Here is a 13,103-nt window from a genome sequence, read left to right on the forward strand (position 1 = left end):
ACAATGGAATATTACTCAGCTACAAGAAAGAATGACTTTCTATTTTTTCCAGTAAAGGGATAGAGATGGAGACTATCATGCTAAGTGAAATAAGCCAATCCCAAGAAACCAAAGGCTGTATGTTCTCTCTGATATGAGGATGCTAACTCATAATAAAGTAGGGATGGAAGAATAGAAGTTTATTGGATTAGAAAGAGGGGACTAAAGGAAGGAAGGAAGAATGGGAATAGGAACGCAATAGAATGAATTGGACATAACTTTCCTATGTTCATATATGAATACACAACCAGTGAAACTCCACATCATGTACAACGAGAATGTGTTTTGTGTAACTGTGAGGGTCTCCTTCCATCTTCCGTGCAATTCCCCTTCTCCCCCCCATTCCCTTCCACCTCTTTTCCTTGTTTTGTGGTAAATACATATAGGATGGTGTGAGGGGGAAGGGGAAAAAAGAGAGAGAGAGAGAGAGATAAGTGTCACAGTTGAATGGGTAGAGAGAGGTGATGGAAAGGGAGGGGAGGGGAGGTAGGGATAGGGAGGGCAGCAGAATACAACTGACATTAGGATTGCTGTATGTATACACATGGATGTATAACCATGTGATCCTGCAATTTGTACACATGGAAAAATGAGAATTCATACCCTATTTGAATCAAATGTATGATATGTCAAGATCACTGTATTGTCTTGAGCAACTAATAAAAATAAATAAATAAATATAGCAGAATACTACTCTGCAACCCCCCCCCAAAAATAAAATGTTGAGAAAAAAAAAAGAATGGCTCCTAATTAAAACAAGTTACACTCTATATATGTAAAATAAGCTAATATACATTCTACTTTTTTTTGTAGGTCAAAAAAAGAACAAATTAAATCAATCAATTAATCCATTCTCCACCTCCTTGAGATGTAACTTTTTTACCACCCAGAACTCTCTTCTTCTTTTTTTTTTTTCAGAACTCTCTTCTTAAGGAGAAGAGTATTCTTTTTGAAATGCAAACATTCAAGGCGATAAGTTACTCTCTTTGCTCTGTGGATACTTGGAGTTGCTGCCACTGCTGCCTGTCATAAAGGTAGTATATGAAATAGTGTGAGGAGTTTGTTTGCCTCCAGATAAGCACTAGTTAACAACCTCAGACAAGTCACAATGTTAATATCACTTAGTGTTTTTACTTTACATACTCCAGCATTTCGAAGCTTCAAGGTTTTTTTTGGTTTTGGTTTCAATGAAGTTGAGTTTGATTCATAGGAAACTCTTTTTCCTATTGCTGTAGTTATTAATGAAGACAATCTATCCTTACTGCTTTACTATGTCCAACTTTGTTTATATTTGACATATCCTTATAACAAGCATAAAAAGCTCCATTTTTTAATGATTCTACTCTCTTCTCATTGATATTGTATGTGCATATCTGTATTAAATTCATTTAAAATTCCCCTAACAAAATATAATTGTCCACTAGGATTAAGACATTTATATTCTTAATTTAAATATATATAGTTTATATATATTATATTATATTATAAATTACATATTAAATATATAAATTATATATATATATATATATTAATTACAAACAGAGAAGGCAATTCAATGGTTCCACTAGTGTTTGCTTTTAGTTGCACTGCTCTAGTTCTTTAGTGTGTTCACCATCTTAATGGGGCAAGAAAAATGACCTATGTAGTTCAATATGCTTTTATTCTACAATCAGGACAAAACTGTCTTTTTATCCTCTATGGTATTTCCACAACCAACTTTCTTCTACCTTACACTCTCTGTAATTCTTTGAAATATTTGAGCAAAGCTCATTAGCCAAATAATAGAGTGACTAGAAAAGCAAGAAATGATTTTCAATTCTGAAGTAGACAAATGAATTCAGAAGAAATTTCCTTTCTCTTTTATAATTCAGAAAGAGGAGGATAGGAAAACCAGAATGTGTTCTCTTATCACTCTCTTTATTTTTGATAATCTATATTTTCTCTCTTTTACTTAGTCCATTTAACTTGAGGGATGAAGAAAAGGTGAAAAAGCACTAATATTCTTCAATATCTATAGTGCTTCAGACATCATTACCAAGATTACCTAATAGGTATCATTGCCTATATTGTAATTATTAGGAAATTAATTGAAGTAATTAAAGAATAGAATTTTAGCTTGGCAAAGTCTAGACTCTTTCCATAACTACAAACTTGCTTTTTCGAGTATTGATAGTTTCCTTCTGATAGAATTGTACTTGCTTCCCGCATCAGCAGGCCTTTCATCAACTTGATCAGTTAAGAGAAAAGGTGTGAAGGGAAGGAAGTGAAAAGAGACAAATAAATCCTGCCATCTTTTATTTGTAAATATTTTATTGCTTAATTAATTTTAGTTGTAAGGGCTTTTCTTTTCTTTTTTTTTTGTTTTTGTTTTTTATTTTTTTGTCTGAATCTTTGTTGTTTACACTTTAGCCTCACTGAAAGCAGATGATTACATTTATTGTTTCAAGATCAGTTTATAGAATTACAAGTCTTTTGAAGAAAAGGATGTTTTACTGCATACATTTAGAAGATAGCAACAGTCCTCTCATCTCATATGTTCTTAATACTCAATTAAGACTAAAATATGATAACTTAAGGTTTAAAAGCAACTGTCTTTCCTAATTTTGCTCAGTCAGCCTCATTATTTCTAAAGCTATTTTATCAAAATCTACAGTCATCTCATTATTGTTCTTATCATACTATAAACTCATCTTTGTTCTTCTATTGATGGAAACTTCACTATTATCTACAAAACGTGCTTTAAAAAATCTCCTTGATAAATCTGTGATCTCCCCCACAGAAGAGAAAATGTGATTTTCCTTTATGTGCACTGCTTGGCATAAGGTAGATGGCTAGGCAAAGTGACTTCAAAACTCATTGAAAGCATTCTTTAACTAGATAAGCATACTAAAGAAAGCTATTGTAGGAGAACTAAAAACTTGAGAGAAAATTATAGCATATTGGAGAAGATTTACATGTTTCTTTAGCCAGTCTCTTTATTTTCCTAAAAAATTACTTCTATCATAATTATGAGAAGGCATATCAAAATCCACAGACTGGTAGTAATCCACACCCCACAGTCAATAATAAAAAGGTTCCCCTGTTCTAAGCATCTTACTGACAATAATAATCATTTCAGTTGCAGGTAAAGCATGGGGCATTTGGAGATATAAATGATATGTACAATGCTGTAACTGTTGAAGGAACTGGATACAGTCTAGTTTTTATTTCTGTTTCAAGAAATTTCTGATTATAAATATTTCAATTTAAATTTCTGATGTGCTATGTTTTATAGTACCTAAAAATGAAGTAAAGTTCAATGCTAAAAGTCACATTTGAAGGGAATGAATGTTAAGGAATGAATGATACTCTAATAAGTAACAGCAAATGGACTAACTGGTTCTAATTCCAGAGTTAAGCAAATGCAATTAAATATGCAATACCGCACAGATCGCCTTCATCAGAACCATCAGGACAGTCTTTTTTCCCATTGCAGAGTTTTTCTGGCTGCAGGCACACTGAAGTATCATTAGCACAAGGGTACTTGGGTGGTCCACACATAAAACTGTCACAGTCTTCTTCATCTGATTGATCTTCACAATCAATATCTCCATCACATACCCATGCTTTGTTAATGCATCTCCCTTAAGAGAACAGAAACAACATGCATTTAATTTTTGTAGTTAGGTCACTGTAATAATGAGTGGCCATTATTGTTTTGAGTCAAAGGCAGAATGACTTACCATTAGCAGGAAATGTTTGTCAAAAGTCTAATAGTTTGTTTTCATGATAGAATTTGAATACTTCTAGCCCTGATTGATAAAATGCTCTTAAAGTTTAAAATGTAATATTTACTTGCAGTTCCTTCTCAGCAAAAGAAACATTCTGTGAGGTGAATAGAGAGCCTACATCTTGGGAGTACACCTTTACCCCTCACACATCAGATAGAGCAGTAATCAATAGGGTATATAAAGAACTTAAAAAGCTAAACAGCAAAATACAAATAACCCAATCAATAAATGGGCCAAGGACCTGAAGAGACACTTCTCAGAAGATATTGTACAATCAATCAATAAATACGTGAAAAAATGTTCATCAACACTAGCAATTAGAGAAATGCAAATCAAAACCACTCTAAGATTTCATCTCACTTCAGTCAGAATGGCAGCTATTAAGCATACAAACAACAATAAGTGTTGGCGAGGATGTGAGGAAAAAGGTACACTCACACACTGCTGGTGAGCATGCAAATTGGTGCAGCCAATATGGAAGGCAGTATGGAGATTTTTTGGAAAATTGGGAATCGAACCACCATTTGACCAGTTTCTCTCCTCGGTCTATACTCAAAAAACTTAAAAATAACATACTACAGGGACGCAGCCATATCAATGTTTATAGCAGCACAATTAACAATAGCTAAACTGTGGAACCAACCTAGATTTCCTTCAATAAATGAATGGATTTAAAAAAGTGGCATATATACACAATGGAATATTACTCAGCAATAAAAGAGAATAAAATCATGGCATTTGTAAGTGAATGGATGGAGTTAGAGAAGATAATGTTAAGTGAAGTTAGCCAATCCCAAAAAACCAAATGCCAAGTGTTTTCTTTGATATAAGGAGGCTGATTCTTAGTGAGATAGGGAGAGGAAGCCTGGGAGGAATAGATGAACTCTAGATAGAGCAGAGGGGTGGAAGAGGATGGGAGGGGGCATGGGGTTATTAATGCTGGTAGAATGTGATGATCATTATTATCCAAAGTACAGGTATGAAGACATGAATTGGTGTGACTATAATATATATACAACCAGAGAGATGAACAATTGTGCTTTATATATGTAATGAGAATTGTAATATATTCTGCTATCATACATAAATAAAAAAAAGATGTAATATTTTCTTTAGTTTAAAATTATTTTCATGTGATATTAAAAAAAGTTTCTGTGGCTAATTAAAAGTTCATTACAATACTTTCAGAGGTAAAATGTAAAGATACATAAAGATATATTTGTATATCGGTGACTTACTTTCTTTTTTGGGGGGTGGGGTGGTACTGGGGATTGAATCCAGGGCCACTTAACCACGGAGACACATCCTCAGCTCCTTTTTTTACTTTTATTTTGAGACAAGATCTTTCTAAGGTACTGAGGGCCTCGCTAAGTTGTTGAAGCTTGCTTTGAACTTATGTTCCTTCTGCCTCAGCCTCCCTAGCTGGTGGTATTATAGGTATGCGTCCAGCCATTAGTGCATTTCATAACCCCCAATTTAGGTACATATTATAGGTGCCAATCAGAAGCCTAGTGTAGGTAAATATTTTAGCAGAATTTACTGTAATTACATTCATAACCTCAATATCTGAACTCCTCTCACTAGACATATGCATATGCTTTCAGAAATATAATATCATATATTATTTAAAAAATTAGTAGTTAATGTGTAATATCTAAACTTGTCTAAATGTATTTTACTTTACTGCTTTAAAAGAAAAAAAAAATAAAATGGTCATTGTTTTCTAGCATATTTCAAAAATATCTGTGTGAACACAAAAAACAATACTTGTTGTCCAAGTAAATATCTTTTTACACTGCAAGTTATTCTTCCTTTCCACATTGTTTTATTTTACTCCTAATTATATTTTCTGGATTATACATTATAAAGGTATTTTAAAAAGTACCTAAGGATAAATACTAGTTATTTTCTCACATATACAAAAAGCTCATAAAATAAGTAGTATAAATAAAAGAAAAATGGAAAGTATTATAATTTCCAAAAGTCACTATGTAGTTATGTGACTTCTTAAACTTTAAGAATTATTAAATTTTAACATAATTAAAATATTGGTGCAAAAGTATTTTATTTATATAAAATTATTACTAATTCCCATACTATTATAAGTTAAATATAAAACACATGGTCAGTTTCATAGTTGATAAAAATATATTTGATGATATTCAACATTAATTACAGGTAAAATACTCTTAAAATACGATTGACAGATACTTCACTAATGGGTTTGAAATAAATGGAGAAACATTATATAGTTTTACCTTAACATCATTAATAAAACAAATAATGTAATTTTATATTGTTAAGAAAATACTAATTCAGGTAATTTTATAATAGAAAGAATGAGGTAAAACATTAGGAAAAATATCAATAAATATGATATTATAATTGTAAAACCTATTAAAACTAAATAAAACCTATGAGAAACTAAGAATTCAAAAAATTGCTAATTTCAAACATTATATAAAAATTAATAGATCACATATCAACAAGTGTACATAATAGAACAAATGCCAATTAAAATTGTACCATGAAATAAAGTACCTGGTATTAGATTCCATATATCTATGTTACATTTATATGAAAAAATATAAAAATTCTAGATGACACTCAAAAAATTTAATGAAATTCATGTTTGGTCTTCAAGAGGGAGATTTATTAAGGTAAAGGCATTCATTTTTTTTTACAAAAATACAATTCTTCTAAAAGAGCAAAAATATGCTTGCCATCTAGTTTATTAGGTTATACTAAGTTTAAGAAACTATTACTGCAAAATTTATTAGGACTTTTCAAAAAATAAAATGAAAGAGTAATATTGATGAGAAGGAACTATATATACACCAAATATTTAGAAGCAGTTTAAAGTCACAGAAATTAAAATACTTTTATAAAAAATCAATAACAGATAAAGAATCAAATAACAGAGACGTTAGAAAAAGACATTTATATATATATATATATATAAATGTGTCTAATAGAGAAAGATTACTCAAATAGTTGAAAAAAATTAATTGCAAAATTAATGGTTAATTATCTATGATCACTGTCTAGAGGATAAAAAAAAAAAAAAAAAGCTGGGCATGGTGGCACACACCTGTAATTCCAGTGACTCAGAAGACTGAGGCAGGAGGATCACAAGTTCCAAGCCAGTCTCAGCAACTTAGTGAGGCCCTAAGAAACTTAGAGAGACCTTTTCTCAAAAATAAAATATAGACAGGATTGGAGATGTGGCTCAGTGGGTAAGTGGCCCTGGGTCCAATCCCCTGTATAAATAAAAACAATAAAATAACAACAACAGAAAAAAAAAAAACCCTAAAACTGAATCTCTTTGACTCCTTATTCTATAATAAATTCTAGACTGATCAAAAGGTAAACATTTTAAAATAATTATATTAAAAATACAAACCTTCTAGGAAAAAAAAGCATATTTAAAAAGCTTGAAATGGTCATTATGGAAACCTAGAAACTGTGAATGACATTGATTGGTTAACTTAAATTCATACATTTCCTTTCTACATTACAACAACAAAATCTATATGCAAAGACAGTAAGCAGTGAATAAGTCAGAAAAATATCACTACACTTTTTAAAAGTAAATTATTTCTAAGAAAAATATTCTAAATTTTATACTGAAGCATAAAAGATCCCAAATAACCAGACAAAAAAAGAAAAACGCTGTAGGCATCACAACACCTGATTTCAAGACACACTACAGAGCCATAGTAACAAGAAAGAATGGTTAATGTTTAGATTATGTGCTTCCCAAAAGCTCAGATGTGAGACCATGCAAAAATATTTAGAGGTCAAAGGACTGAGATAGAAGAGCCTTAACCCCAAAACTGCATTGATCCCAAGATGGAGATTAACTGGGTGGTAACTGTAGGCAGTTAGGATGGCTGGAGATGGGTCCCTAAGAGCATTCCTTTGGCCTTTAGCTTTCTTTCTGCTTCCTGATACCATGTTGCCAGCTGCTTTACTTTGCCAAATACTTCTGCCATGATGTTCTGCCTCACCTTGTTCCCCAAGAAGTGGAGCCAGCTGTCTATGGATTGAGACCTCAGAAACCATGAGCCCCCAAATAAACTTCTTCTCCTTAGAATTGTTCTTATCTGGTCTTTTAGTCACAGTAGTGAAAAAACTTACTGGAAACAGGTGGTACTGGCATGGAAACAGAATCAAACACTAGTAAAAGAGAGTAGAGACCCAAAAATATGCCCTCATAGCTACTGATTTTTTACACTGATGAATGAACATCCTCTTCAATATGAACTGCTAGAATAACTGAGGATCCATATGCAGAAGTTTGAAAATTGACCCCTATCACTTTTTTTCTTTCTCCTTTTTTTTTTTTTTTTTGGTGTGTGTGTGTGTGGGGGGGGTGGTCCTAGAGACTGAATTTAGGGGTGTTTTACCACTGAGCTCATTTTTCAGCCCTTTTTACTTTTGAGATAGGGATTTGCAAACTTGCTGAAGCTCTCCCTAAATTGATGAGGTTGGCCTAGGATTTGGGATCCTACTGCCTCAGTCTCCCAAATTGCTGGGGTTACAGGCATGTGCCACCATGCCCAGCTACCCTTATCTCTTGCCCAGCATAAAATCATCTCAAAATGGATTAAATATAAGATCTGACACTCTGAAACTACTAGAAGAAAACATATGGAAAACACATCAAGAAATTGGCTTAGGAAATGATATTTTGGAAATGAGCCCCAAATCTTTTATTTATAGAAAATAAGTATTTATTTGTAGAAAAAATTCTTTTATATATAGAAAATAAAAGCAAAAATTAACATATGAGATTACATCAAATGGGAATTCTTCTACACATCAACAGAGTGAAGAGACAATCTATAGGATGGGAGAAAAATATTTCCCAACTATTCATCTGACAAAGCATTAATATTCAGAATACATAAAGCATTAAATAAATTTAACAAAAACAAGGAAACAATTTATAATATGGACAAAAACAATCTGGGGAATTCTCAAAAGAAGAAATACAAATGACTGAAAAATACATGACAAAAAAAATACATGAAAAAAAATATCATTAGTCCTCAGGGAAATGCATATTGAAACTACAGTGGAATTCCATCTCACCTTAGAAAATCCTGGTAAGGATATGAAGAAAAAGGAACTTTCAGACACAGGGGGAGCATAAATCAGATAAACACTATGGAGCATAAATCAGATAAACAGTAGGGAAGTCCCTTAAAAATCTAAAAATAGACCTGCTATATGATCCAGCTAGCCCACTTCTGAGGTTATATCCAAAGAAAACAAAATTAGTATACCAAAGAGATACCTGCATATCCATATTTATCATGGCACTGTTCACAACAGCTATGATGAGGACTCAACCTAGGTTCCCAACAATGGATGAATCTATAAAGTGTGATGCATGTACACACACACACACACACACACACACACACACACACACACACATTCACACAAGTATTAGTCAGAAATAAAGAAGAATTAAGTCCTGTCATTTTTAACAAAATAGATGGCACTAGAAGATACTATGTTAAGTGAAATAAGTCAGATAGAAAAACAAGAAGTACCACATGCTTTTTTCAATTGTGTAAGTTAAAAAAAAATCTGAATGTAGAATAGTGATTAGTAAGGGTTTTGAGGAGTGTAAATAAAGTGATGCCATATGCCTGTGTAGATATATTGCATTGGACAGAATAATGTAAACAATTAATTCATGATAATCAAAAGTAAAGAAGAAAATGGCTTGTTTTCTTAAAATACAAAGAGTTTTTTCACCTCATTAAGACAAAAATCACTAATTCAAGATCTATGACAAAATAAAGATGGCTTACAACATAAGACATTCAAAAGCTCTTTTAATTAAAAGAGTAAACTAAAATGACAAATTGACATTATTTCTTCTCTGGTAAATAAATCAAAACCAAAACATTGTATAATAAAATATATTGCTTTGACAAGGGAGTAAAAAAGCAATCCAAATGTCAAGGGGCTACAAATTCATATAATCTCTCTTTGGGGCAATGTTAAAGAATTCAGCAAATAAAAGGTACATCAATTCTCCACCCCATAAATTCTCCTTTTAGAAAAGCTTTTCATTAATATACTTATATAAATGCACAAAGATACACACACAATGCTATATATTGCTATTTTGTATATATTAAAGACTGATAATAAATTAGGTCATCATTGAAAGACTGGTGACATGAATTGCAGTGTAACTACACACTGAAATTACATGCTTGAGTAGAATAGAAAGATATAGATTGCACAAGTTAATTTTTTAAAAAAATCTCCAAAATATATTAATTTTAAAGACATAGAACTGAATATATGTAGGCTTTCTTATATGTTAGAAAGCATTTACCTATTTATCAGTATATATGACTTTATTCTCATAAATATATCAATAAAAGAGGATAGCCAAGTGAGTATCCACAAGGGATTGTTTCTAAGGAACACTGATGGACTCTAAAATTTGCAGATGCTCAACTTATCTATAATAAATAGCATAGTATATTATTTGCATATAACATATATGCATTTTCCCATATGCTTTAAATTACATCTAGAAGACTAATTCAACATACATGGTCTGTAAATAATTATTATATGTATTGTTTAGGCTATAATGCTCAGTACAGATGCTATATTTTTATTTTTATTTTTTTTAAAGAGAGAGAGAGAGAGAATTTTTTTTAATATTTATTTTTTAGTTTTCTGCAAACACAACATTTTTGTTTGTATGTGGTGCTGAGGATTGAACCCAGGCCACACGCATGCCAGCCACATCCCCAGCCCAGATGATGCTATGTTTTTTTAACAAAAGATTTTAAATCAGTGATTGGTTTAATCTGCTGACTGTGAAACCTACACATACAGAGGCTGAATGTACACTAATAAGCTTATCTATACGTGAAATTTTTTGCAAGGTTAAACAAAAAATAGGTTAAAAAAGATTACTTTTGGAGAGGAAACCTAGAGTAAGAAGGAGATGGACTTTCCATTGAATATTTGTAGTGCTGCTTTATTTTCCTTTTGTCATGTATGTGCATAACTTTTTCAAAATATTGTGGCTTACTTTTAAAAATGAGGGGATGAAATGCGCATATGTATGTCATATAATGATAGATTCAATGCATCTATTACAAAGTTGTACATTGAGGTTACTCTATGCCTTATACTTTGCCTTAGGAAACATAAAATATGTCCTCAGACCTGCTTCGGTCACCAAAGAGGTTATAATCTAATTAGAAACAAAAGATCAATGCACAGCATATAATTGCAGTTTAAAATATGATATTCTAAGTTAGGTATTAAATTGTATGAAGTTATCTATAAGTATGAGAGAATGACTGCAGAGTTCAAGAATAATAAAATTTCCATTTTTGGTTTGGTTAATCATGATACAGCTGCCTATTATTCCCAGAAATCACAAACACATAATAACATTCTTAACCATTGACTCTAGACTGGCCTCACAGTTATTTCAATTAATACAGACAAAATCACTATCAATCTTTTAGTGTAAAAATAGTAGCAAAGTTATTTTCCATTCAAGATTTAAATACTGTATGGAAAATTTAAGAGTCATATTCAGAAGACTCTAAAACTTTAATGCAGATTGTTTCACCAGAAATATGAATAAATACGGTATGTAACTTATATAATATTTCCTAGTTTAAATAGCTCCCTTCTCCCACTGATTTTTTGCAGGGGAGATTTGAAGCTTAATTATTCCTCCTTCTCATGTTTGTATGGTTCTAATTTTTACTAAAATGCTGATAAGAATAACTCAGGTAAGATAAGTTTAATTAAATTTCTAGGCCATGATCATTAATTGGATAAAAGTCAAAAGCAAATGGTCTCAATAAACATACTTAAAGAATATTGATTTTGTATTTGTTTCATATCAGGACAAATACTTAACTACTTAAGTCATTAGACAGGAAGTCTGCAATGATCAAATACTACAGATTTGTAGTTTAAGCACCATAATTTATAAATAAGTAATTGGAGATACAGGGCAAATTTGTATTATTAAAATAAGTAGTGATTAATAATATGAAAATGTGTTATATAAATTATAAATATTCTACATATAAAAAACCCCAAATCTTTAGTTTCCAAAATATACACAAGTAAATGAAATAATGACGGAGATCACTTGTGTTTACAAATTGTTCATTAGAATATGCAGAAAATCATATTAGATAATTTTATCAAGTGGAGTTCCGCATATATTAATTTATTTATAATGATGTTTTCAACTTAATAACTATATGAGAAAGACTCTGTTATGGTAATTGTAGGTTTACCCTTTGAGCAAAGAAAATAAAAATGGCCAAGTAACAGCAACATCAGAAACCAAGAAATAACAGAGAGTGGCATGCTGGTATAATGACACCTACCACAATCCCTCACACACTCAAGACACTCTAAAGACTATTTTGATTTGTGTTCCCTACAATTATGTGATTTAGGTTAAACATCACACAAAGTAACAGCACTAGGAAAATTAAGTATTTTTCTGAATCTGAAAAAAATACGTTAGTTCTCAAAATAAATTATATGATATCTTCTAGAGCTTCTGTTTTCTCTGTGCAAAAGTTTTGACCATTTTACAAAAATAGATGCATATTTTTGTAAGCAGATCCACTTACTTTTATTTAATAAAAGACAACACATACTATTATAGGACAGTTTCTGTTCTTGGATATGACTGGCATTAAAATTAAGAATACGAGCATGAAAAGAAATGAATCTTTGAAATAATCCAAAGGATTTACTCAATAATACATTTATAATGTCTTTTTGAATACTTTTCCTGTTACTCAATGGGAATATGTCATGGTATAAATATTGAATGTAAATCTCTTTCTTAATTTGATCTCTTCCATTTTAGAGTGAATCTTTTATAAAATTCTATTTGAAATATTTTAAATTTTCTCATTTTAATAATACATATACAAATTTCCATCAGCACTAAATTCACAGAAACATGTATACTGAGTTTTATGAATGACTTTTAGGAATAATTTGATTATCATGTACAGTGTTAGCCTTTTTGCTGAATCTAGTCCACACAAAAGATGCCACTCACCAAAGATATAAAGGCAGGAAAGGGAGGGACCTTTCCAAAAAGCGACAATAAAGCAGTGTGGGGCCATAGTTCATGAAATGCTGACTGCTAATTCAAGATATGTCTTGTAATTATTATATAATAGAGATTGTCCACAGCATTCTTGCAATCTTACTGTCTAAAAATAAAGTATGTGCTCAGGTTACCGAATGAGA

The 13,103-nt window shown here is 31.3% G+C and overlaps 1 protein-coding gene across 5 annotated transcripts in view; it reads right to left on the reverse strand.

The window, feature by feature from the left end:
* The window catches only part of Lrp1b (LDL receptor related protein 1B), a 1,779,935-nt gene that overhangs the window by 645,833 nt on the left and 1,120,999 nt on the right, over positions 1-13,103 (reverse strand). For all 5 annotated transcript variants that reach the window (XM_078017329.1, XM_078017328.1, XM_078017330.1 and 2 more), the window contains exon 22: positions 3,462-3,662. In XM_078017329.1, the coding sequence (XP_077873455.1) occupies positions 3,462-3,662 (201 nt within the window). The remainder of the gene's footprint in view (positions 1-3,461; positions 3,663-13,103) is intronic.

This window comes from Ictidomys tridecemlineatus, chromosome 7, assembly GCF_052094955.1.
Source record: "Ictidomys tridecemlineatus isolate mIctTri1 chromosome 7, mIctTri1.hap1, whole genome shotgun sequence".
Classification (NCBI taxonomy): Eukaryota; Metazoa; Chordata; class Mammalia; order Rodentia; family Sciuridae; genus Ictidomys; species Ictidomys tridecemlineatus.